This window comes from Arvicanthis niloticus, chromosome X (assembly GCF_011762505.2).
Source record: "Arvicanthis niloticus isolate mArvNil1 chromosome X, mArvNil1.pat.X, whole genome shotgun sequence".
In the NCBI taxonomy this organism is placed as follows: domain Eukaryota; kingdom Metazoa; phylum Chordata; class Mammalia; order Rodentia; family Muridae; genus Arvicanthis; species Arvicanthis niloticus.
Window position 1 is genome coordinate 17,770,749 of NC_047679.1, and position 27,690 is coordinate 17,798,438.

Genomic DNA, 27,690 nt, shown 5'->3' on the forward strand with positions numbered 1-27,690 from the left:
GCAGATGCTCATAGCTAACCATTGATCTAATCAAGTGATTCCCAAAGGAGGAGTTAGAGAGAAGTCTGAAGGAGCTGAAAGGGTTTGTGGCCCCATGAACAGAGCAACAATACCAACCAACCAGAGCTCCCCAGGGTCTAAACCACCAGCCTGGAAGCACATAGGGAGGGACCCATGACTCCAGCTGTATAACGTAGGGGAGAATGGCCTTATCGTGCATAGGTGGGAGAGAAGATCCTTGGTCCCATGAAGGCTGGACACAGAGTGGGGGGAATTTGAAGTTGGGGAGGTGGGAGGGGTGGTAGGTGGGGGCACATCCTCATAGTATCAGGAGGAGGGGGCTGTAGGTAAAAATGGCTGGGGAACCATTGTTGTCATGACAGATGATGGGTGGATCTGGATGCACCCCCCTAAATCCAGGGCAGTCCTGAGTTAAATAGGGAGGGCAAGAGGGGGGAGGGGCTGGGGAGGAATGCTTAATTGGCTCCACCCTCTGGCCTTCAGGTACCTGAAGTTGCCACCTTCTTGTTGAGTTGGAGAACATGTGGGGAGAGAGAAAGAAACTTATGTTAGTAAGCAGTTTGCAAAGACTGAAGTCTGCACTCCTGAGAGCTTAAAACAAAAGGGGAATCTCTCACCTGAGGAAAGAGTCTTAGAAGGAGGGTCACAGCAGGAGCTGAGACTTGAAAGACAGCTATTAGCTGTGAAGGAGCCCTCTCTCTGGAGCTGGGGGAATGGGCAAAGTGGAGGCTAGCAAGTCACTGCCATCTTGCCCTTGAACTGGAGAGCAGGTGAAGAGGGAGAGACAGACAGAAAGAGGAAGAGAGAAGAGTTAAAACAGAGAAGCTGACCAGGAACACATGGAGAAAGAAAGAGGGGGACCTAGTCTTTTTGAACTAGGCAGGAGCTAGTGGTAGCTAAGTGTTAGAGAGAAGACACTAGCAAGGAACACATGGAGAGATAAGGGGGTGGGGGACAGAAAGAAGCCTTCCTAGTCTTGTGAACTAGGCTGGGGATTACTCACTGTCCTGGAGTTTTGTGGAGAGGTGTTTTGTGGGCACGAGTGGAGGGGCACTCTTGGAGCTAGCTCTGCCCAAGTCCTCTAAAACCTGTAGGGAATGATGTAGGCTCATGTGTAGACATGTGTGCCTGTGTTGTCTTGTGGGTCCATGGGTCTGTCACAGCTCAGTTGACTGGAACTGTGGCTCAGCATGGCAGAAGCACAAGTGTGGGATCTTTGACTGACTTGGTTCCATGCTGTATAGGGAGGCACTATGGGCCCCGTCCGGAGGGGAGAGTTCTCAGTTAATCTGAAGTTCATTGGGGTACAGAGCTCTTGAATGGGGATCCCTGGAGGTGACCAGAGACTGGTCTCAAGCCCTCGGGCTCTCAGACTGCTGAGATGCTTCGAAAGGACTGAGAAGAGGGGGCATGTGGGACCACAGCCACCTAACCCACAGCCAAGAGAAATGAGGGGAAGGGGGGAAGAAAGAGGCTCTGGCAGCACCCTGCAGAAGAAAGGGTACTGTACTTGCTTGGTTGCATGGGTGATCGAGTCCCACGTTGGTCGAGATGTCTTTTGTCAGTGTCGATGTATCAGGGTAGGATAGGCAGGTGTAGGGCTCTCAGTGAGAATCTTCATTCTGGGTCCCAGTCATCACAGAGGTGGGTGCACAACAGGACGGAGTCTGTGGGGGCGCATGGTGACAGGTCCATGTGCCGAGATTGGCTGCCATCTTGGGGTCTTTGGACACATGGCAGGATGGAGGCAGGAAGCATGTGGCATGTGCTGTGAAGGGGGAGCTCTAGTGCCAAGCCTCTTGGGAAGTATACCTGCTTAGCAGACTCGGCCAGGATGGTTCTTGTAGATGCTTGTGTGTTTGTGGTCCATGTTGGTGTGCCAGCTGTTGGTAAAAATGGCTGGGGATCCCAGGCTTCCTCAGGCCAAACTGTGTAGTTGGCTGGGAATGCTCTGGGTTCTTCCAGCTGGAAGTTAGGCCCGGTTGCTCACTAAAGGCCTCTCCATGGCTCCTCAAGGGTCGGCCCCAACATGAGAGGAAGTCCTTGGTTTTCCAAAACTGGTTTATTGTCATGACGGATGGTGGATGGATCTGGATGCACCCCCCCTAAACACAGGGTAGTCCTGAGTTAAATAGGGAGGGCAAGAAGGGGGAGAGGCTGGGGAGGAATACTTAATTGGCTCCACCCTCTGGCCTTCAGGTACCTCATTAGTATGTAAATCTCTCTAGGGCCTGAGGCCTGTTTATCAGGCCCTCCATCTGTGTACTGACTGAAGGATGAAGGTTGAATGGAGATTAGACCTCTTGTCAGGCCTGACAGGGGGCATGGGATAGGGGTTCTTTGGTGGAGGGGAATGGGGTAAGGGGATAAAATCTGAAATGTAAATATTATATTCAATAAAAAAAGAAACAAGATACCATCTTCTATTACCATCCTGGTCTTCTGTGGAGGGTGGTTTGGGACACCAACTTAGCTGATGTTAGGAGCCATTCTGCGTTTGCTGAAGTAGCTATACGCTCGCCATTATAAGATGGCTCTGGTTTCCTGTTCCTGGTTCTTCTTGGCCTTGGTGTCTGCAGCTGTGCGCACTCGTAGGCGCAAATTCTCCCGCTGATAGTACTATCAGTGGATATGTAAATGAGACCCCAGTCTATAAGCCAATGAGGACAGATCATGTCTCTTTGACAGTATATAAGTCAGTACATTCTGGGGCTTGGGGTCCTTCCTTTGTTCTCCATCTTGCATCCTTCTAACTAAAAGAGCTGTAACAATAAAAGACGCTGTCAAAAGAATCTTGAGTGTGACGTGCTCCTTATTGGCGAGGTAGCATGTCGCATTGTGGTGCCGAAACCCGGGAGTGAAGCCGACACCCCGAGGATTGTCTACCTTGAAGGACCCTGCTTAGCTCGCAGAAACAAGATTCAGAACTGACGGTGCAGTAAGTCTAGACACTTTTCTGTAAGATATGGTGGATCCTATGCTTGGCCTTGCTTTCGCTATCCCTGTCTGAGCAGTGGTTGTTCTCGTGTTTTGCTTTTGCCTTAATTGGCATATTAAGGGACGGGAGTGTACATGTCCTCCTTTTCAAAGTGAACCGTAAATCACAGGTAGATAACTGTGCAGGTTCGACCAGTTCTGTAGATAAAGAATTATGGGCAATCAACAGTTTAAGCCTGCTCTCGTGGCAGTGTAGGCGCTGCTGCAGGAAAGCGGCTTGACTATTTCAGATGGGGTTCTTTTGAAGTTTTTTAAAGAGGTAGCCCGGGAAAAGGAGGAGGGAAAATTGAGAGCAGGCATGTTACCTATTTTTAAGATGATTCAGGCATGCATAGCGGATGAGAAATGTCAAGGTCAGGATAGCCTATCAGAAGCAGAAAAGGAAGGGAATGCTAGCAGAAGAAAAGGCAATGATAAACAGCCTTTAAGCCCTCCATGTCAGAAGAAGAAGGAGGGGGAGAAAAGAAAAAAGAAAAAAGATAATGGAGCTGAGAAAATAGCTCAGTCAGAGAAATATAAAAAAATATATCCAGCCTTGTCTGGGTTTAAAAAATTAACACTGAATGACTCCGCCTCAGCGAGACATCCTCTGAGGAGGGAGAAAACGAGGACGATACTTCCTCCCAAGATGGGTTGGATTTGGACGAACAAACAGAATTAGAGGCAGCTCGTTATGAGAAAGAAAGATATCGTCCGGATCTTCCTTATGCACCTGGCAGTTTGCCATTGGCACAGCTGCTTGTGTGGAAGACAAAACAGAAACAGACTAAGAGACATGTTATTCAAATAGCCACCTCCTTGACTCCAGAAAAGGAGAGAAGAAGGATTAGAGCAGCCTTTCCGGTCTTTAAATGCTAACTGGCCAGGGGAGCTATTTGTGTTTTCCCACAGGAGCAAGAAAATCCGATCTGGGTACCAACAAGATTGACAAGAATAGTGAAGGATGGAGAAAAAGAAAATCCGGATCCAGAGGCTGTGGACATCAATGTTTCCGATATTAATTCTTTGGACTCCCATAAGGAGCAGCCTACCTCTGTGGGCAATAGTGAGAACATGGCCCGTTCCAATGCCTGTACATGCTAATTCGACTAAACTTCCTTTATTCTTATCTACAAGTTGTGCCATGGAAGCACCATGCATCAAAACGCCTAAGTTTGAAACAGAACCATATAATGCCACCTCAATAAAATTAAATACGGCATTATGTTTTACTTTCCAAAATGAGACTATTAGCTCTGGGAAAGGGCCATGTATTAAAATTACAAAAATGAAATTGGGATATTGGGAAGATCCACTTTTTGCTAATAAAATTCCCACAGGGATATTAATGAATGCCCTGTCACAAATAAGTACTGGAGCAACTAGTGGAAGTGGAACTGGTGATAATAATACATCTTCTAATATCACTACCATTATGCTCACTAGCAATATAACTATACCATTACCTGATAATTCTCCTCTTAATGTGACCGCTAAAAGACAGATACCATGGTGCTATCCATTATTGGATTTTCCTCCGACATTTACAGCATGTCAACCACCAGAATTACGGAAATTTAAACTATTGGAGGGTTTTTATTTTAATCAAAAGTTAAAAAGATTTAAAACAAATAACACTCTCTCTGGCCCTGGGAGTGAGTGGCCATTTTTCAAATAGATAATTATAAATAATGATAATTATAAATGATAATAATTATTAATAGATAATTATAAATGATAATTATAAATGATGATAATTATAAATGATAATCTCTAATTATAAATGAGGCATCTACTAGTATATCAGCTTTTGCTAATCTACAAGGAAGCTTCCATACATCTAATAATGTCAGTGGTACACGATTGGAGACCACACAAAGTAATAAAACAAAGATCAGTTTATCTAATTTAAAGATTAATCAACAATATTCTAATTATACACTTGAGCCATTGCTAGTGTGTGTTCATGCACCATATTTTTTCCTTATATGTGATAAAGAGTTGTTTGAAAACAGCTCAATAATTAATTGCCATAGTCCTAATATTACATGTTACTTAACAGAATGTTGGAATGGAAAAAAACGGACAGCAATTGTGGTGAATGTTCCCACATTTGTACCAGTACCTGTTGAAGCTGACCCCAAAGATTTTCCTATCGTACAATTATTGAGACAAAAAAGAGATTTTGGCATTACAGCAGCTATAATCACTGCCATTACTGTTTCTGCTGCAGCTGCAGTGACTGCAGGTATTGCCATGGCCAATCAAGTGCAAACAGCCTCAGTTATTAGTCAAATTACTGAAAAGGCATCCGATGCACTTGAGACAGTGAAGAGAACTGATGCTCATTTGGCCTCAGGGGTCTTACTGGTCAATCAGCGCATTGACTTATTACAACAACAATTACAAGCGCTTGGAAATGTCATACAACTTTCTTGTGTGGCTTCCACACGTTCCCTATGTATAACCCCCTTACTTTTTGATAATTCTTCCCTCGTTAACAGTTCTATTATTTCAGAATATCTGAAGGGGAATTGGACCCAGGAGTTGGAGTTTCTTCAAGAAGAATTACAGTTAAAGATATTAGACCTCAAAAATACAAGCCTTGATATAATCAGTTTTAAAGACTTTACCTCTTGGCTTTTTTCTGCATTTTCCTTTTTTAAGGAGTGGGTGAGGGTAGGTTTGTTTGGCTGTATGCTACTTAGAGGGACATTGATCTTACTCTGGTTGTTCTGTAAAATAAAAACTCAACAACAACATGATAAAGTAGTTATTGCTCAGGCATTTATGGCCATTGAGACTGGAGCATCCCCTCAAGCTTGGTTAAATATGCTAAAGTGCTGAGATGCTGTTCCGTTTATGCATGCTTGTGGGCACAGGATCCCATTGCACCAAGCTGTAGACAGGACAGCCTTTTGATGCCTCCCAGGGCTTGGGTTCCCATTGCACGAGACTAAGGCACAAAAGGTCTCTAGTCACTTTGTGCTATTTATAAAGAAGGGGGAGATGTTAGGAGCCATTCTGCGTTTGCTGAAGTAGCTATACGCTCGCCATTATAAGATGGCGCTGGCTTCCTGTTCCTGGTTCTTCTTGGCCTTGGTGTCTGCAGCTGTGCGCACTTGTAGGCGCAAATTCTCCCGCTGATAGTACTATCAGTGGATATGTAAATGAGACCCCAGTCTATAAGCCAATGAGGACAGATCATGTCTCTTTGACAGTATATAAGTCAGTACATTCTGGGGCTTGGGGTCCTTCCTTTGTTCTCCATCTTGCATCCTTCTAACTAAAAGAGCTGTAACAATAAAAGACGCTGTCAAAAGAATCTTGAGTGTGACGTGCTCCTTATCGGCGAGGTAGCGTGTCACAAGCCTCAAAACCTTAGAATTAGTTTTCATCCTGCCTGCAGAATGTTCCAGAACAGGAGACCAGCATAATCATTTTAAGAGAAACCAAAGAGATTTAATCTAGCAACCAACCCGAGCCAATCCAGAATCTCAAAGCCAAATATTAGGTAGATCTTAGGGTATCTGGTAGAGCAGGGAAAAGGAGCAGAAGAATCACAGGCCTCAGGGACATCATAAGATCAGGACCCACAGAATAAATGGACTGGAATTCATGAAGGCTTGCAGAGATTAGGAAGCCTGTTCTGGTCTCACCAATTTTTAGAAACTGTAGAGGTGGCAGAGGAAAGCCTGATTTCAGAAGGCACACAATAGCATCATACAGTGGTTGGTGGCACAGTTCAACTTGTTCATGCAATTGGAACTGTCCAGATCAAGTAACTGAAAAAACTCTGTGAACAAAATTAGTCCCAGGATTATAGGAATGATGATGAAGTACACTGCTTATTGGAACTTAGAAGCAAAGCTGGTATGAGATCTCTATATTATGAGGTAGTAAAGGGAGTATGATGATGGCACTAGAAGCTGAAGCTAAAGAAGCATCATAGGGCAAGCCTAATGTGTGGTCAGTGCACACAAAACTAGTTCTTGGAGTATACAAGTGGCACAAGTGGGCTTAGCTCTAGGATATATAACCTGGGAAGACTATGGCAGATCCAGCATGTCCTGAGCTAAGGTTGGGGCTTATTGAAATTCTCTGTTAAGGAAGTTTCAAGTGAGTCTCACAAGCCATGGCCAATCTTTATACATCCAGATACAGGCCTTATTCGATGAAGAGGGTAAATATGGTTTTGTATCTTGAAGAAATAATATAGACAGGTGTTACTGGAGCATCAAGACAGGAAGTGGACATGGGAGGTAATGGAATATTCTGTTGGATGAAGACCTGGAGAGTAAGAAGAAAGAGCTAGGTGCATACAGAGTTGCCTTGTTTATTAAGTTAGTTTACTCGTGGGAGAACTTACCAGGAATATACAGTGAAACTGGTGTCTGTTACCTTGTGGGTTCTTCTTTCATCCACCCTTCCCCATCTTTTATTCATCCTTTTAACCCCCTAATAATAGATAGGAGAGAGAAAAGGGATACAGGGGAAAGAAATTAACATTATTTCAGACTACTTCATGCTGATTGGGGCATCAATCTCTTTTGGACAACTTGTTTGTCATCAGGATATTTAATATATCGTTTCTTCTTTGAGCAGGAGTACTAAACCAATTTCAACCAACTACAAAGAACAGCAATCAAACAACAATCCACTCTGCCTCTCATAGTCTTACAATTATTATACCCTCTGAAAAGTCACAAGAATTACAAATATTACAAAATCTCAGAAACAACCTACATTAGACAACATTACTTCCCTGATAAAGCATGAGGCAAAAACATAATTGCTGCAGATAATCAGAAGTAGACCCATATCCCACACCTGAGATTAAAATGAAAATATTAACTGATACTATTTCTGTGCTTTTCAAAAAAACCAAAATTCCAAACTTGCTGTTGCATAGGAGTGTCACAGCATGTTCCAGGAGGACCTTAGGCCAGAAATAAAGGTGGGAATCTGGAGCAAGTAATGAAACAGAAACCAAGAAGGAACACTGCTTACTCTCTGGCACTTTAGAGGTATCTCAGATGCCCTTTGTGGTAGTTTGGGTATGCTTGGCCTAGGGAGAGTCTTGTTAAGAGGTGTGACCTTGTTGAAATATATGTGGCCTTGGTCCTAGTTAGAGGATGTGTGTCCCTTTAAGGGTGGGCTTTCTGACCCTTCCTCTTTGCTGCCTTAAAAATAGCTATCCCGGATGCAGTGAGATCAAGACCCAAAACAGCAAGCTCTTTCCCCAGCACCATGTCTTGATGGATGCTGTCATGCTTCCTACAGTGATTTTCTTAAAAAGGTCTAAACCACTGAACCTGGGAGCTAGCCCCTTGTTTAATGTAGTACTTTATAGATCTGCCTCAGTTACAGTATCTATTCACAGCAATGAAATTCTATCTAAGAAAGCATTTTTATATAATCCAAGTCACCAGCCTAGGGTTGGTATTGTGCACAGTGAGCAGGGATCTCCTAGATATATCATTACCATTTACAGTGTACTATTTCCATTCAGATCAATCAAGCAATGCTGGACAAGCTTTGCTCTAGGCCATTTTCCAAGAGGGATTTTCTCAACTGAGCTTTTCTCTATTCATAAAAGACTACATTTTTAAAAGTTGCCTCAACTCTAACCAGAAAAAGTATTCTCCATCAAACATTGTCAAATAAACTGGCATGATGGTCCACACAGTATTGAAATAGCAAAAGTGCACTAGAATTATGGAAGATGTTTTGAGAGGCTATAAGGCCAGGTAATGTGAGTCAGGGCTAGATATCCTGCAAGGAGGTCTAGAGAGAATCCTGCATGAAGCTGTGAAATAAATATATGCTGCACTTGTGAAGCTAGGAGATTAGAGATACCAGGAAGTCTTGTGACCAGTATGGGAAGCTACAAGTCTGTGGTAAAGAAATTTTATAAAATATACTTCAGGCTTCAGCCAGCACAGCTGAAATTGCATCTTTCTTTAAGCCCTTTTAAATGAAAATGACTGTATCATATTCCTCCATGGCAAATATATAGCTGCTGGATTCACAGTTTGCCCGAATGGATTTAGGTCTTTTTTCAAGCTGTTCTCTCCTGGGAGCTTTCCCAATCCTCCCTTTACTGATGTTAACATTTATTCTGTACCTTTTATATGAGGAGTAGGTATGCTGTTTTAACTTTTTTCAGTATGTCACAGTTAAAAAGGTGTTCAGAGGACCAAAGAGACTGAGTTTTTGAAACATCATTGGACTGGTATAAACTCTGGATCATCTAAGGCTGAATAATATTTATTTTGTATGATGAAGTTGACTTCACCTCACAGAGAGAAGTGCTCGTGTGTTATCTCCTACACATTACATGTTTGGGATTGTGATACCACCTCTGGACAATGTTAGGTTGGAAAATATTTATTTTTTATGATGAAGTAATCTTAATCTTAGAGAGAGAAGGGCTGGAATATTATATCCTAAAAATTATGTTTGGGCTTTGTGAAATGGCTCCTTGAGTGAGGGTAAGTGCCTCCATGCATCTAGACATGCATAAGAACTCTGTGATCAAATAAGAAAACCAATTTTGTTAAGATGTCTTCTCTGATACACACAATTTGGGTCACAGTACATCTGGAATGCCTGTGCATGCAATCAGGGGGATAAAAGACTCCTGCTGCCTTATAGAAGAGACAAGACACAGAGGCAAAAGCTTCCACAGTGTACATCAGGGTTCCACAGTGGAAGATTGCATCCCGCACTGTCAGAAATGTCAAATCTAAGACATCCAACACTACCTTTCAGAAATATGACTACTTACATGCCTCTACTATAGAATGTAGTTATGATTCCCTATTGATGTATCAGCTTATATACAAACAGTATTTCAAATTCAGGGCTTGGGTAGGACAACAGATAAAACATATGACCATTGCGCTCAAAGAAAAAGGTATATAGTATACAAAAGAAGACAGGATGCTTGGTTCTATGGACACCAAACTAGGGTATCAAATTTAAAAAATGAAAGACAGTATGTAGACCAGGGGATGTGGGAATTAACATCAAATGTCTCCACTGGAGGAATTATCATGCAAAATTTTTACTACTAATAAAAGAGAGATAGACCTGCAATGGTGGGTGTGAACAAAGTAAACTGGGTTCTCAGCAATGATGAGTGAAAGCTCATGCAGGAATGGCATGGCCACTTGTAGGGAAAAAAAATAAGGCTGGGGATCCCAGGGTTCCTCCTGCCATGCTGTGGGTAGTCGGCTGGGAAAGCTCTGGGTTCCTCCAGCTGGAAGTTGGGCCTGGCTGCTCATTAACTAAAGGCCTCTCCCCAGCTCCTCATGGTTCCTCATGGCGGCATGGCCCCAACACAGGAGGAAGTCCTTGGGTTTCCAAAACCGGTTTATTGACATGGCGGGTGGTGGATGGATCTGGATGCATACCCCTTAAAACCCAGGATCGACCTGAGTTAAAAAGGGGAGAGGAGAAGGGGATAGGGGCTGGGGAGGAATGTTTAATTGGCTCCACCTCTGTCCTTCAGGTACCTCATTAGTATGTAAATCTCTCTAGGGCCTGTTTTTGCACCCTCCACCTGTGTACTTGACTGAAGGGTGAAGGTGGAATGGAGATTAGACCTCGTGTTAGGCGACATCCCACTCTCTTTTCTTTCATAAAAGGAGGGGCAACTCTGTGTTAATGAGAAATGTGGACCACTTGGAAGTAGTCTTGAATCCGGGAGAGTGGGGAGATATATGCCATCCCTGACAGGCAATGTCCTGTTGGGTCCCCGGCTATCTCAAACCCAAAGCTCTACCAAGGAGACCAAATCACCTCTTTATCGTCCAAATCTCACTCTTCAGTGAAAATTTTGGATGAGGGGGTTAAAATAAAACACTATGAATGCCATAGGGTGTGGCACAATTAAGCCAAAGGGTAAGGGGAGCTGGGAGTGGGGGTTAGGAAGGCAAGGGATAATTGAAACAATTGAACACAGGTGGTACAGTTTGAGGGTAATAACATCTGATTAATTTAAATAGACATTATGTTTTCCTCACTAACATGTAACTTTAGCTATGTGACTTTGGCAAAAGAGTTCATCTGCAGATGGAAGGTCTGGATCTGTCTTCTCTAGAGAGTGTCTCTGGGTTCTGGCATGCATCTCTGGAGTCGGGTGTGGGTCTCTGGATCTCAGCATGCTCTGGGGTCTTCAGTCAGATGAGATGGCTGGAAGAAGGCAGCTTGGCAGGTTCCAGGAGGTGGCGATGTCTGTGGATCTCAGCGTGTCTCTGGAGTTTGCAGTCAGATGAGGTGGCTGGGAGAAAGCAGCTTGCATCTCAGGCAGGTTCCAGAGGATGGCGTGGACTCTGTTGGATCTGTGGGTATATCTGTAGGATAATCACAGTAAGGAAGCAGCATCTCCAGCAGGGAGATGTCTGTAAAGGCTGGATATTGAGCATTAAATTGCTTGAGAACAAGCACATCATGGTCTGTCATTAAGATCCTGGAAAAGCAAAGGTGTTTGAGGAAAGTTTAGTCCTGGAAGGTATCTTTGAGTCTGTTTTTGGATGGCTGAGGGAGAAAAACAATGTTAATTTTGTATCTGGGATTGGCAGCAACAGTTTGCCTGTAAAAGAAATTAGTTGTTAATTAAGACTCAAGAAATGGTGATCAGCATGTTGACTTGAACTATGGAAGGAAATTAGATGGCTTTTAAACCTTGAAGAAATTATAAAGGTTGAAAAAAATGTTGGACGTATATTACTAGTATTAGAGAGAAAAGGCAGCATTAAAATAAAAAAATAACAAAATTTTTGGTTGAAAAACACAAGCATTGTTGCTCTAGGTGTTCCTGTTAGGAAGAAAAGGAAACGTTTAAAATTTTTGGTTGAAAAACAGGAACGTTTGTTGTTGCAGGTCCTCCTGTTGGGGAGAACGAGTAGTAATGGTGGGTTTAGAAGCAGTGGGGAGGGGCCTTGCTCTGCCATGTGGCTTCTGGGTGCTCTGGCAGAGAGGTTCTGTATTCCCCCTCTTCTTTTTCTTAGCTGGTAAATTTTAAATGTAGAGAAGAAGAGGAAAGGCCAACCTTGAAGAAAAGTTTAAGGCAAGCAAGAAGCATTGGGGAGAGCTAAGAGTCAGAGTGAGAATCTGTGTCTATGGGAAAGACACATGGAAGCTTGATTGGAGTCAGCAGCTCCTGGGGCAAGCTAGCAGGCGGCCTGGCATTTTTAGCCACTTGAGGAAGAAACTGTAAGGAAGTCTGGCTAAGGAACACAGGGCTGGGTAAATGGTCTCAGTCGGCTGCAAATGACAGAGAAAAAGGGGAAAAGCCTATGTTATCAGGCAGCACAAAAGAATGAAGTTGGTGCTCCTGAGAGCACCTCCTCTCACCTAAGGAAAAAGTGTTAGAGGGAGGGTCACAGCAGGCATTGTGACTTGAAAGACAGCTGTTGTCTGTGAAGGAGCCCTCTCTGTGGAGCTGGGGGATGGGCAAAGTGGAGGCTAGGGAGTAGCTGCCATCTTGCCCTTGAACTGGAGAGCACATGGAGAGGGAGAGATAGAGAGAAAGAGGAAGAGGAGTTAAAGCAGAGAAGCTGACCAGGAACACATGGAGAAAGAGTGGGACCTAGTCTTTTGAACTAGGCAGCAGGTAGTGGTAGCAAAAGTTAGAAGAAGCTAACAAGGAACACGTGGAGAGAGAAAGAGAGGGGGGAGACAGAAAGAAGCCTACCTAGTCTTGTGAACTAGGCTGGGGATTACTCACTGTCCAATTTTAGATGGTCCTATACATTCCCGAATGCGGCTAAGATCGGCAAAAACTCACAAGGGGGTTTTTTATCTCTGTTTTTGATAAGGGAAGCTACTTTGCTCCATGAGTCTGGACTGTAAATATTATCCTCTGCCATGCATGGTGCTATCTGAAGGATTTCCTCCCAAAACAAGAAGGCTTGCTTTTTGCCCATTCTTATTCCATGGGTCTTTACTATGGAATATATTTGCCTGGCCTGAGGTGAACATTTAAGTGAGGTGGAGTTTCCCATGATAGAAAAGAGGAGAAACACTTTGTCCAATAGGAACATTCCCTTGGCCTATTGGCCTTTGGGGGATTCCACAATGGTCCAATAGCACAAAGCCTTCCCGCTGATTTAAGAACTGGCAGCCGCCCTTATGGCTTTTAAATGGCTGCTGTATTACCAGTTTTCTTTTTGTTTTAAAGAGAGTCTAGATAGAGAGTCTTTGCCAATGCCCGTTGGGGGATGTCGGGATTTAAGCAGAGGCCAGGGAAGCCTTGAACCAACACCAGAGAGTGGCTCTGGCTAGGAGGTAGCAAAAGTTCCTTTGGCTTACTTAAATCCAAAAGGTGGCTTCTGACTGAAACACAGGAGGAAAAAACAGATTGCTTGTTTCAAGAGTTTGTGGTCTTACCCTTCCCGAGGTATCAGTGGCTGTGTGGCTGTGTGGCTTCCAAGGCTCCACTTTTGAGGCACCAGATGTAGGGAAAAAATAAGGCTGGGGATCCCAGGGTTCCTCCCGCCATGCTGTGGGTAGTCGGCTGGGAATGCTCTGGGTTCATTCAGCTGGAAGTTGGGCCTGGCTGCTCATTAACTAAAGGCCTCTCCCCAGCTCATCACTGTTCCTCATGGTAGTGTGGCCCCAACACAGCAGGAAGTCCTTGGGTTTCCAAAACCTGTTTATTCACATGGTGGATGGTGGATGGATCTGGATGCATACCCCTTAAAACCCAGGATCAACCTGAGTTAAAAAGGGGAGGGGAGAAAAGGGTAGGGGCTGGGGAGGAATGATTAATTGGCCCCACCTCTGGCCTTCAGGTACCTCATTAGTAGGTAAATCTCTCTAGGGCCTGTTCACAACCTCCACCTGTGTAAGTGACTGAAGTGTGAAGGTGGAATAGAGATTAGACCTCGTGTTAGACCTGACAGCCACTACTAGCCTTGAGAATGTTGAGTTGGCATTCAGTGAGGTCTGACAGAGAATGTCACAAGGTAAATTTGGTGCAAGGTCAACACATCAAGAGGTAAACCTGATAGTGAGGTAGGCTAGACAGAATTATTTCTGGAGCTCTCACAATGAAGAAACCAGTGCTGCAGAACAATGACCCGAAGGGTCTTGGAATGTTCTAAATGAGGCTGTAGAAACATTCTGCAATGATTAACAGGGAATGCTGGTTTGCATTCTGACTATGCAGAAGTAGTCTTGATGTCTGTAGAAAGCACTGGAAGAAAATTATTATGCCTGTTATGGCTCATAATCCTCAGTTTCTGCCTGCGGATCCAAATGAAAATCACACCTATCTCTCAAGCATCACATTTGCCCTCAGGGCACCTCTGTTCTTGCCCTGAGGAAATGGACTAAATGCCTGAACTGAAATTCAGACCCAGTTAAAGGTTTTTCTATATAAGTGTTAATGTGGTTCAAGGACTCTCTAGCAGCTCTAGAACTGCTGACAGGTTTTACCCTTTCCCATTGCCTCTCACTTGCTAAAGCATTAAATTACATTCCTAAAAAATAACAATGTCTCTTCTCTTATAAGAAAAATGGCTTGGTCTTAGGAATGGTTACCAAAGTCCAACCTCAAAAATAGCAAGGTCCCATATGTGTATTTGTGTGAGACTGGAGCATTCTTGGTATTTCCTAGGGCATAGCTGAAAATACTCTGTGTATCCAGAGATAGTCACTGGACATTGAAGATGGCAAAGTAGTGCTTGGCACAGGGAGCTCACCAGAAAAGTCTGCAGAAGTTTCAAGGACATAGCTATGCCTGGCAGTATATGGATGTTGCTGGCACATAGGACTTAGAGCACTCACTATTTAAACCTGTACTAGAGCTATGCAATGACAGCTAGAAGCTGACAAGTTGAGATGGTGTAGGCAGGATTTGTTTTGTAATTACATCTTGTAAATTATTTCAATAGCTTAGTGACTAACTGTAAGCCTGGCACAGTGTATTCTATATAGGAGGTAGATTGAGGACAATGAGCATGGTGATAAAGACTGTCTAGATTTCACAAGGTAAAACTGCTGTAGGCTTTGACCATCTGAAGCTGGACATTGGAGCACCTAAAGTATGGCTTGAAGCTGGAAGATGAGTTTTCAGTTCCTATGATTCATCAAAACTTCAATGCAAACTGTGAATCCAGATTAAGAACATGAGCAGTTGATAAGGAACCAATGTGCTTGTTTCTGGGAGACCTGACTTGAGAAAGTTGGTAGTATTTGATACCCAAGTTCCAGGAGAATGCCTCTATAAAAAAGCCAATATTTCATCAGAATATGAAGATCTAAGCCTAGACTTTGTAAATGATCCATAGGTTCTTTGTTTGGTATAACTATCAGAGAAAACATTTACCTGTGCTACAGAACAGAATGTAGGCATGGGAGTGAGGAGATATGTATAGTAAAGAATCCGAGGAACTGAACAGGAAAATCAAAATTTTTACAAGGCATTGGCTTGAAAAACAGCCCTGACATGAGGTTGTGGTTCTTACAGAATCTGCTGTGAAGAGTTGGTGTAGGGGCTACTTGACAATAGAGAGCCATGCAATGATGGTCCTGAATCAGTGGAGCTCAACAGGTAAGGCCAGTGTAGTAGACCTGCGAAAACAGACCTAGACTTTAGAGTATAAAATTGTCACAGTCAGGCTTAGTCATGGAGGAAATCCCCAAGGAAATTCAGTGTAGCACTTTTGTGACAGGAATTAGAAACTGGACAAAAAGGGACTATAATTTCAACAAAGATTATGGTGACAACCAGAGTAAGCACATGCCTGGTAAGGAAGAATGAAGAGAGCAGAATTTGGCTAGTATTAGTCAATAATAAACAGAGAAATGTAGTAAAGGTGCTCTGGGACGTGGAAGAGGGCTGGTTATAGGAGATGGCACTGAAGGGACATTTTAAGACTTGCCCATAAAGGATCCCCATTGGTAATTTGCACATGCTTAGTCAGAACTCCTTCCATTAAGTCTATGTTTGTGGACTCACTACTGGAAGTACTCACCAGGAAATTGGGTACAGTGCTGCACTCCTGAAGTGAAGGAAAATGGAGTTAAGAAGGCTCTGGAATGCAAAGGCTTGTAGATCTCATCATGCAAACCTTGTATATACACTGTCCATAAAAATAGGACTGGAAATGTAGAGATGGCATAGGAACCTAGGGGTTAGAGAAACCAATGTAAAACTTAGATGCAAAAGCTGTATAATAGGACATAGACTTGGGATTGTGTGCCTGGTATGGATGGGAGAGATTCAGGGATGCTTGAATAGCCAATTATGTTGAAAGAAATCTGCAGCCACAATTAGACCTTAGCAAGTGGGGGTGTAAAGGTTATCTTGATTCTCCAGGCATTCAAGAGACAGTACAAAATGTGTGTGACCAAAAGAAACCTGGCACAGTGACAAAGGCACTGGAAAAGGACATTCATGAGAGCTTACCAACAAGAGACAATGGATCAACTGAATGTTTCTACATATGGGAAATAGCACAGTTGGGCTTAATTCTGGAAAACTTGCTGTATTAAACAGGGCAGGACCTTCACACTCCATCACTGAAAGAATGAATTTCATGACTTGAGGAGGAAACCGAGATGCAAAAATAAAATCATATAACACTAAGGAATACTACATGATGCTTTTCAATCAATAAGCACCCCATCTTGCCTTCTTTTACAACACAGAACCACTTCCCAAATGTGGCAACACCCAGAGAGGCCTCCAAACTCCCTTGAAAATCATTACTCAAGAAAGCTGACAGCAGACTTTTGTTCACATCATTTTATGGACATGTGGTTTAAATTGTGGTACTTCTCAAATTATTCTAGATTGTGTCAAGTTACCATAACACAGGTCACCATTGTGAGGTTCTTTCAAACCTGGAAGAAAAATGTGGTAGAATGGTCCACATGGTAGTGAATCTAATAAAAAGGAAAAAAAAGGATGCAAGATTCCAGGGGTAATAAAATCCAGACAAACATTCAGAGAGTCTCAAAACCAGGTAAGCTTTGTTAGAACTGGAGGTCCCAGTAGATAGGTCTGGAGAAGCATTTTCTGGGGAGGTGAACACAGTATATTTGAGGTTTTATTTGGGAATTCTAAACAGTGAAGTCCAGTGCAGCTGCTTTGTGACCATGGGGAGGCCTGGGAATAGGAGATGGCACTTGAGGACACAGTTCAGTCATGCCAACATAGGAAACTCATATGTAATCTGTAAATGCTTAGCTAGGCATCCACCAATGGAGACTTCTATTGTGGACTCACTACTTACTGAACTCACCAGGAAATTGTATTCATGGAAGAATGAGGGAAGCCAAGCATAGTAGGGTTAGGAGGGCAGTAAAAGTCCAATCTCTGTAGATCTCATCATGGTACAGGGTATGCACCTTGTTCATCATAAACAGAACTGGGAATGTAAAAACAGCAAATGAAGTACTGTTTAGAGAACCAACTAAACAAGTGATATACTAAAGCTGCATGATCTGATTCATGTCTGGTGTTGTATTCATCGTGTGGACAGGAGAGATTCAGTGAAGTTATTCAGGCAAAGATGTTTATGGAAATATGCATCCAGCATTGGGCCTTACTGTCTGTTGTTGGAAAGAATATTTTGATTCTCCAGGAATTCAAACAGGATAATGCATGATCTGTGTGACCAGAAGTATTCTGGAACAGTGAAGATGCTATGGGAAGGGATAATTCTGGAGAGCTCACCAACAATGAAAAATGGCTGAAATGTATGTCCCAAATACAGTGAAGCACAGTGGAGCTTTATTCTGGGAATCCTTACCATAATAAGCAGAGCAGAAAATTCACTGTCCATTACTGTGAGAACACAGATCAGGAATCAAGTAAGAAACCTAGAGACAAGAACAGAAGCAGATAACAGTAGGAATACTACATAATGCTTTGCACTCAATAGGTGCCATGTCTTCTTTTCTACTACAACACAGAACCGCCTCTCAAATCTTGGTAACACCCATAGTGTGCTCAACACTACCCTGAGAATCATTACTCCAGTTAGCACTCAAAATGCTTTTAAAAGACTATTTCATGGATGAATGTTCTCAGATGACTCTAGAATGTTTCAAGTTAATACATGATAAACCACCATACTGTGGCTCTATCACATCTGGTAGAAGAATGTGGCAACACATTCAACATGATATGAAATCTGATGAAAAAAATGATACAAGATTACAAGGTTAATAGAATCAAGAAAAACGTTCTGAGAGTCTTAAAATCAGACAATCTGTGTTGTAACTGGTAGTCCAGCAAATGAGTCTAGAGAACCGTGATCTGGAGATGGACACACAGAAGAGTTGTTTTCAGGAATACTAAAGAAGGAAGACCAGAACAGGTTCTATGTGACCTGCAGGAGGCTTATGAAAAAGATGACCTTTGTGGGAATGACTGAACCTTGTTTATGTATCATCTTGTTCCCATGTATCATCTCCACAAACTTTGCTAGACTTGACCAATGGTGCTTACAGTTGTATACCTATAACTGGATTACTTCAGCTAATACAGACTCATACTGAGTTTTGCTAAGACAGATTCACATGGTGTTTTGCTGAAGAAAGACCCATGGGAGGACATGTGGTCCTTAGAGGTAGTATAAATAAAACTCAACTAACAGAGTCAAGGGCCTACATATCTAGCTTTATAACACACCATTGGTTTTGCACAATTTGGAAAACAAAGATTTATAGCCCTTAGCATTTACATATACTCAGAGTTTCAATGAGAATCTGCTTCTGAATTCTAAAAATGCTGATTTTGTAATAACTCATTTATTGGAAATGGTAATTAAGGAGAAACCTACACAAATTAAAGTTGATAATGCTTCCACATATGTACCCAATAACATGATGCAATTCTTTGCATATTATAAAATAAAGCATGTTATTGGTATAACACACAATCCCACAGGACAAACATTTATAGACAGAGCCGATCATATCTTAAAGAAAATTCTTACTAAACTAAAAGCATAAAATAAAAACCCTTTGGAACATAATAAATAATGTTTTATTAATACTAAATTTTCATAATTTTGATGAAAAAGGAACATCAGAAGCTGAGACACATAGGGTTAACAAGAACATTGAGGAAATAAGCCATCCTATATACTATAAGAATATGTTGACATTAAAATGGAAACCAGCAATAGTTTTAAGATGGTGATGGGATGTGTTTATGTTTATATATCTACAGGGAATGAAAAAGTATGGTTACCAACAAAACTTACATAGATGAGATCTGACAAATGAAAACCACTTATCAGCTGCAACAGGAATGTCTTCACAAAGACTATGGCCCAGTGTTGGGAGCCAAGATCACCTTCTGCCTGAGAGCAAATGCCAGTTATGTAAACAGGCTGAGTTAAGGAATACTTTATTGCCCTTCTACCTGGGAGCAAATGCCAGTTATATAAACAGCCTGAGTTAAGGAATACTTTATTTATTGCCCTTCTGCCAGGGAGAAAATATCAATCAGACAAGCAACTCGAGCTGAGAAATGTTTTAATTACCTTCTTGCTTGTGAGAAAATATTTGGATAAGTAATTTGGGCTAGGAATTCTTGTGGGCTTAGAGAATTCTGCAATTACAGGATGATCCTGGACCCTGACTGTCAGATGACCCTCCTGCCTGCTTGCCTTTATAACGGCAGCCTGAACAATAAAATTTAAGCACATGATCAGACATTCAGACAGGTGTTTCTTTCTTGTGTCTCTTGTCTCTTCATTCTTTCGCCCCCTTCCCTAGGGTCTCATTGAATCCCCATGGGCCAGGACATCTTGGTGCCAGATGTGGGGCTTTTTGGGTTGGGGGTCCGATTGAACGTTGCTTCTACAGGGACGTCCTGCAAGCATAGGATCGATGCTTCTCCAGTGAGAAGAGAGAAGAGAGAAGATCTGCATTGTGATCACCACAGAGTAGCCTGCCTGTGAGATTGATCTGGTGAAGGTAAGAAAAAGCAATGCAGTTATGAGACAAGCACTGAGCAAACATGATTTGTTCTTACAGGGTCTCAAAGACAGCCTCATGGCATGAGGAGTAAGGGTTAAGAAAAAAGGATCTTAAAAGAATTTTTGAATTCATTGGTTATATTTGTCCATGGTTTCCCCATGAGGGTACTATTGATGAGAAAAGATGAAAGAGAGATAGAGGGGGGAGACAGGGAAGCAGATGTTCATGAATCTCCACCAGTCAAAGATAGTAGATATATCTAGGTTGGGTAGTGGGTTACACCTCTGATTGAACAATACCAAACTTATAAAGCCTATGATTAACATTTTTTTAAAAAATGCATAAATGCAAAAAGGAAAAGGGGGCATGGGATAGGGGTTTTCTAAGGGGGGGAATGGGGAAAGGGGATGGCATCTGAAGTGTAAATGAAAGATCTAATAAAAAAATATATAATAATAAAAAAAGGATGGGCTAGAGTTGGAGATTGCTTAAAAGATTTTTATGAAATCTTTGGTCCTGAGAAGGTCCCTGTTCAGGCTTTTTCCTATTGGAACCTGGTGAATAATGTACTTCAACTCTATAAACAATTTCCAGATATTTGAGAGTTAGTGAAAGAAGGGGAAAAGGTCTTAGACCAACACTCTAGACTGCACTCTGTGTGTGAGTCTGTTTCTATTCCTATGCCTGATCCAGACATCCCTGCTACTCCCCTTGAGACTGCTGCAGCTGAGCCAGTAACTGCAAAACCCCCTCCTGCTAACATTTACCCTCCCTTGCAACCTTAAAATCCCTGGCCAAGAATGGGCTTGACAATAACCTTTCTCCTGCAAAGACATTGTCCCTAGAGGAGGAGGCAGCTAAATACTGTAATCCTGACTTGCTGCCCCTGCACTCATTCATGTCAGGACCACCTCCATATACTATCCCTGCTCCATTTTGTGCCCAGGTCCTCAACTTGGCCAATATTAATGATCATACCACCAAGGCTAAAGCCCAACTTTCACAAAAATGGCTTCTCTTAGGAAGTTAATAGAGGAAAAAGTTAATAGAGGAACATTTGCGGTTAGTAAAAGAATTGCGAGCTCTTGATTTAGAATTAACTTTCCTCTCCCCAATGCCTGCTATCTCTAAGAATAAATCTAAACCAAAACCTCAAAAACCTGTACTGGCCTTCCCTGTTACCAGAAGCAAACCTGCTGTCTCTTCCAATAGCAGAAATAAAAACACTACCTCACCCTCTAAACTCTAAACAGGGAAATGACTCTCCTACTGGGGAAGACAATAAGTATGACTCCCCTGCTGGGGAAGACAATAAGGATACAAAGCCTTCAGACAGTGAGGCTAGTGATAATGAAAACAAAGTCTCAGGGGACTCAGAAATTGAGGAAGATGAAATAAAAAGTCAACAGTATCACAAGCTAGGGTTCTGTCACCTGAAAGACTTAAAAATGGCAGTAACAAATTATGGACTGACAGCTCCCTTTACTTTATCCTTAATTGAAAATTTGAGTGAATGGCGGCTTGTTCCCAATGATTGGTATTTTTTAGCTCCTGCCACTCTGGCTGGAGGTGACTATGTTCTCTGAAAGACAGATTTTGTTGAAAACTGCAGAGAAATAGTGCTTTGAAATTCTGAAAGTAAAACCTCTAAGAAGTGGACCAAAGATAAGCTTTTGGGGTGGAGCCTTTATGATACTAATGAAAAACAGGCTTGGTTCTCTCTTGGCCTTCTAGCCCAAATTCAAAATGCCAGTCTTAAGGCTTGGAAACAACTCCCTCCTAAAGGATCAGCAACCACTTCCCTTGCCCAGGTCCGCCAGGGCCCAGATGAGCCTTATAGTGTAAGAATAAATTGTAAAAATGAAATTTTAGGTCTCAACGTGAGAGTTTCTTAGGTTCAGAGTTTCAATTTACACTCAAGTGTTAGCTGCCCCTGGGGTGCATTCCAAGGGCTTGAATAAACATTTCAAAAGCACAAAAGACCCAAGATAGAGGCAATAAAACCCCTGGGTAAACGGAAGTCACTTCAAAGGAATTCTCCCAGGAACAAGATACATATGTAAAATAGGATAGCCTGGTTGTAAATTGAGGGCTAGATAGAAACCAGGTTTGGGAACGGATGTTTGAAATCTCTTTTAATGTCTAAGAAGCAATTTACTGTCTTTGTGAACTTTGTATATATACCATCCTTTTTGGTCACTCGGGGTTCCTCTTTCTCGATTGAGGGTGAGGGACCCCGGTGCACCGGCTACTGTTATTCCAACTATTCATCAAATAAATCTCATGCGATTGCAGCGACTCCCTTCCGTGAGTATTTCTGAAAGAGCGCTTCCCGTGGGTTTGGGTTTGGATTCTTAGAGTCCAACATTTCTTGGAGGTCCCACCGAGATCCGCTCTCTCAGACCCCACGGGGTACAGGGGTCGGAGGTTTATTTCGCTCGAGCGTTTGTGTGTGATCTTTGTCTAAGTCTCTGTGTACTGTGTCTGTGTGCCCTGGCAAGGGCGGTCTGTGTAGCTTGGTTTTTTTTTTATGCTTGTGGCAGGAGCAGGAACTGAGTTAGCCACGGAGAGCAGGACCCTGGGAGAGGGTCCGGACCCTGAGAGAGGGTCAGGTTGTGGAAGCAGTACGATAGACGTATCAGCATACTGCAAGCCACAGTTCCCTGGGGACGCCCAGGGTTCGATTGTGTGAGAGATAGGGTCTAGGAAGACCCTTCTCTGTGTGAAGGTGGTTTTTTTTTACCACAGCCGCCTGGGGCGGTGTCAGTTGTGCTCTCGTGGCAGTATATCCGTGTCTAATTCTGTCTGTGTTGTTTGTGATATTTGTTGGACTGACGAACCATTATGGGACAGACACTAGCTACCCCACTATCTTTGACGCTTGACCACTGGTCAGAAGTTAAGGCTAGAGCTTATAGTCTGTCAGTAAGAGTGAAGAAGCAGAAATGGCAAACCTTGTGTACATCAGAATGGCCATCTTTCCAAACCGGGTGGCCACCAGAAGGATCCTTCTTCTTAGAAAAGGTCAGACGGGTAAAAGAAAGAGTCTACCAGAGGGGTCCCAGTGGACATCCTGATCAGATCCCCTACATAACTGTCTGGGAAAACTTGATTCTCTCTCCCCCTTTGTGGGTCCGCCCATTTGTTTCACTTTCAGGCCCATTGAAGACCGAGGTACTCGCTCTAAAAGACGGAAATGAGGAAATGAAGGCCTCACATCCCGTGAGAGAAAAAAAGATTTTAACCACAGACGCTGACCACCTCTTGTTAGATCCTCCTCCCCCTTATCCACCAGTACCCCAAGCAGCTGCGGGACAAGGAGGCTCTGCCTCAGCAGGGGAACCGGGAGTTGTAACAGCAGCTGCCGGACAAGGAGGCTCTGCCTCAGCAGGGGAACCGGGAGTCGTAACAGCAGCTGCCGGACAAGGAGGCTCTGCCTCAGCAGGGGAACTGGGAGGTGTGACAACAGGTACAGGACAGGGAAACTCCGAGGAGCAAGGGAGTACAACCTGGGTGGAACCCTCGGCCCCCTTACTTCACCTGGAGGAGGGAAGCCTAGAGGGTCCGGCAGCTGGGACTCGGAGTAAGAAGGTAGTGTCTCCTGACTCTACTGTCTTGCCTCTGCGGGCGTATGGACCCCCTGATGATCAAGGGAACCAGCTTTTCCAGTATTGGCCTTTCTCATCAGCAGATCTTTATAATTGGAGAACTCACAATCCTCCTTTTTCTGAGGACCCCCAGGCCTTGATAGGCCTAATTGATTCCCTTCTTTTCTCTCATTGGCCCACCTGGGATGATTGTCAACAGCTCTTGCAGGTACTCTTTACAACCGAGGAGAGACAGCGTATCCTCTTAGAAGCCAGAAAGAATGTTCCAGGGACGGATGGCAGGCCCACCTCCTTGCAAAATGAAATAGACGCAGCCTTCCCGCTGACCAGACCAGATTGGGATTTCAATACAGCAAATGATAGGGAGCACCTCAAAATCTACCGTCAGACTCTAATGGCGGGGCTCAGGGGAGCCCACAAATTTGGCCAAGGTAAGGGAGACAATCCAGGGTCCTGCTGAATCCCCCTCAGCCTTCTTAGAACGGCTGATGGAGGCTTTTCGGCAATTTACACCCTATGATCCAATGTCTGATGAACATAAAACTACGGTGACAATAGCTTTCATTGACCAATCAGCCAGTGATATTAAGAGAAAGTTACAGAAGTTAGATGGATTACAAGACAAATCTTTGAGGGATTTAGTACAGGTGGCGATTGGCCGGGAAACTCGAGACCACCCTAGACACACGACGACCCCTTGGAGGTAGGTCTGTGTGAGTGGTGTGTGTGAGAGTGTGGCGCCGCTGTCCTTGTCTCTTTGTTTTGGTTTCTTCTGCTGTCTTTGTTTCTGTGTTTTGATATCGGTTTCTTTGGTGAGGGGAATCTTCCCCATCTGAGATTGAGTGCAGCTGTCATTGTGGACCGTGAGGGCCCAATGACTGTGGATGGACAGACGTGTTGAAACCCACAGGCTGCAGCCCGGGAAGGACGCTTCACGGGTGGTTAGGGAGTCAGAGTGGTCTGGCTGCCCTTGGGGAAAGGCGGTATCCTTCCCCATCTGGGTTAGGGAGTCAGGGAGGTCTGACTGCCCTGTTTTGGAACAGGAGATGAGTGCTCCTGCTAGGGGGAAGATGTGGAATCCTTCCCGTCAGAGGTCGTGTTTGGCTGGTTCTATGAGACCAAACTCGGGCAAGTGTGTCTGACTGTGTTAGTTCTGTGTGTTTATATTTTGTGTACAGTCTTTCTGGAACCCCTCCCTGCCGCTACTGTGTGGCAGAGTACCTGAGCCAGGCTCCACAACCACTGGCTGCCCTGGCCCCCTCGGTGGTCCCCTCTTCGCCAGCGCTCGAGCCGCCCTGGTACTGGAAGCCAGAGTACATGCAGGTCTCCCGCCCACCGCAGTTTAAAAGGCGGGAGAGGAGTTCCCAGCCTCCCGCCCGTGATGAATTAAGTACGAGGCGAGAGGCGGGAGGCGAGAGGCGGGTGGCGAACACATGCAGGCAGGCGCCTAGCGAGAGATAAGGGCTTTAGTGAGTGCGCTCGACATCCTGAGAACTACGTTTCCCAACAGGCTTTGCAGCTTTGACAAGTATATCCAAGATGGCAGCCGGTCTGAGAACTACGTTTCCCAACAGGCCATGCGGTTTCCAGACACCGCTGCGATTGTTGACAATTCTGTGCCACTGATATAGTGATAGGGGCAGTCTATTGTGTTGTCTTTCCTTGTCTTTTCTTGATAAACTCCATTCTGTGTTATTTGTTTCACATGTTCTTGGACTCTGACTGACAATTGACGTTCCTTTTCTTTCTTCTGGACTGATACTGTGTTAACATCCTGAGTTTTAAAAGCAGAAGCAATGAGACAGGCTGGTCCTGTTCCACAGCTTGTGGCCAAGAGAAAGCTCTGTTCCTCTGGAGGAAGAGACAGAGTATGTCAGGTGCCTGATTTGGTGTGATGAACTACTAAAACTGCTTACTTAATTTAGTTTAAAACTTACTCATGAGACAGTCTCAATTTACACAAGAAAAACATAATTTGCCCTGCTCTGTGGCCAGGAGAAGGACACCAACAGAAAGAACCTTGAAGAGAACAGACTGTTTTCAAAAGCGGCTCTTAGAAGGGGGCCAGCAGTTTTTTTGGCTTCTATGATAAGAGAGTTGATAGTGGTTTTCCTAGTTTAATAAATAAAAGAGCACTTTTTTTTTCCTTTAGTTACAGCTAAAAAGTTACAGGCTGTCCTGAGTCAGAATATATATATATATATATATAAGCTTCTATTTTGATAGACTTTCTAGCCATTGCTGTCTGAGATAATTTCATTATGTATATGAGACTTTCATCAAGATTTGGTTCAAAGGTGAGAGTTCAGACAAGAAGAAGTGGTGAGGACTTGTGCTCTTATGTTAGATATAAAATGTTTACTTTCCTGTTCTTGTTGTGTATCACTTCTAAAACAATATTCTAATTAGAAATAACTCTTTAAAAGATTTTTATAGAACTATGACTAAAGTTTCTATTTTGTCAAAAGTTAAATTTAAATAAGTATCAAATCATTAATACTATGTGAGCCTTCAACATCTTAATAGTCTTTACTGTGAAATGCTGTAGATAAAGTTATTCATTCTGATTTGGTTTCTTAGAGCTTCAGAGGTGAGCTCACATTACACCTGTAGACAAGGTACTGTTTACAGACTGAACTAGGTTGTGGTCTCTAGTGTGAGGGGAACAACAGTCATGCAGCCTCACAAATACATCAGTCTACACAGAGTTCTAAAAGACTACTGCTTTTACAGGTGATCAAAGCAATAAATAAGATAAGAGCCTTTCTTCCACAAGACCCTTGTAGGTTCTGGTCTTCAGGAGTGAAGAACAAGAGAAGACACTGGAAAAAGAATGCTCCTTCAGGATGGGGACCCCATCAATTGATCAGGCTGTGGTCAACAGCGGGTTACAGAAGGTAAGGGACACCCAAAGGCCCACGCCAGATTCCATTGACAGATCTTGAGAGAGATACATGAGATCCCACTAATTTTAATCAAGACACATGAGGTTAAGCAAGGGTCAGATAAGTTACCCACAGCCTTTCTAGACTAGCTCATAGAGACATTCTGTCAGTGTAGACAAGGCTTCAGAGGCTAGAGAGACTACAAGATAAGTCATTGAAAGATTTAAGAAGTATCAGGGAGAAAGGAAAAGAAAGGAGTAGAGAAGGTTTAGTGTAAGTCTAGAAGAAAAGAGTAGAGAAGAAGAATAGAGATAAGTTGCTGTGAAAGTCTAGAGAAAAAGAATGGAGAAGATAGAAAGTCTAGAGAGAGGTGAAGAAAAACAAAGGTGACAGAGAAAGAATTTACAGAAAGCAGAAAAGAGGGACTTCAATCAAAGAGAGATAAGAAACTCCTTGAAAAAAGACCAGTGTGCACATTACAAGTAAAGGAGCCAGCTTCGGTATCCAAGAGGGCCCTAACAAATAGAAGCCAGGGCCAAGAAATCCCAGGCCTTGAAAAACACCCCAAATGTCGAAGATATTAACTCTGTGTAAAGACAGAGATTAAGATAGACAGGGTCCTCCTCCAGGCCAATGGGCCAAAATATATTTATGGACTACCCGAAAAATGATGGACTGAGAGATGGGCTGGGTATCCCATTCATTTATGGTCATCCTAGACTGTTCCTACCTTCTGTCGGGTTGAGACTTACTCCCCAAGATGGTGGCCTAGACGGGCTACAACTAACTGACAAGAACTCACGGGTAGAAGAAAGGTTTCTCCTACTGACTCCAGCCAGGAGCCGAGGTAACCTGCTTTACAGACGGGAGCAGTTTTCTCCATGCTGGTCAGAGACAAGACAACTTACTGTCTTACTGTGGTAGACAAATGTCATCTGGGCTGACTCCCCACCCCTGGCCTCGTCGGTGCAGAGAACAACCTTGGAACTTGTGGGGCTGACGAGAAAACCAACATCTACATGGACAACAGGTATGCTTTTGCCACAGCCCATGTCCGCAGGGCTATATATCAAGAGAAGGAACCCTGATGAAGCCAGCAACTGTGAGTACTCGTTGCCCAGGACACCAAAAGGGAAGAGACTCAGTGGCCTGAGACAATAACCGGACAGATCAAGTGGCTTGATACGGGAGCCTGTTCCGGTTGTGGGCCTAAGAGATGGCCTCACTTAAAACACAGAGTAAGAGAA

The 27,690-nt window shown here is 43.5% G+C and overlaps 1 protein-coding gene across 1 annotated transcript; it reads left to right on the forward strand.

Moving 5' to 3' along the window:
- The first annotated feature begins 1,855 nt into the window (after positions 1-1,855).
- On the forward strand, positions 1,856-26,692 carry LOC143435547 (uncharacterized). The gene is made up of 5 exons (XM_076918574.1): positions 1,856-1,910; positions 5,060-5,676; positions 21,204-21,285; positions 23,108-23,989; positions 26,335-26,692. The coding sequence occupies exons 1-5, from the start codon at positions 1,856-1,858 to the stop codon at positions 26,457-26,459; spliced, it is 1,761 nt and encodes a 586-aa protein (XP_076774689.1). The 3' UTR covers positions 26,460-26,692.
- Positions 26,693-27,690: the final 998 nt, after the last annotated feature.

Excerpts from the sequence above, each read along its gene's own strand:
- LOC143435547 (XM_076918574.1), top strand. The coding sequence starts at position 1,856 with ATGGTTCTTGTAGATGCTTGTGTGTTTGTGGTCCATGTTGGTGTGCCA. Across the intron at positions 1,911-5,059 it reads TGTTGGTGTGCCAGCTGTTG|AATGTTGGAATGGAAAAAAA; the intron begins GTAAAAATGGCT and ends GTTACTTAACAG. Across the intron at positions 5,677-21,203 it reads TTTTTAAGGAGTGGGTGAGG|GGAAATGACTCTCCTACTGG; the intron begins GTAGGTTTGTTT and ends AACTCTAAACAG.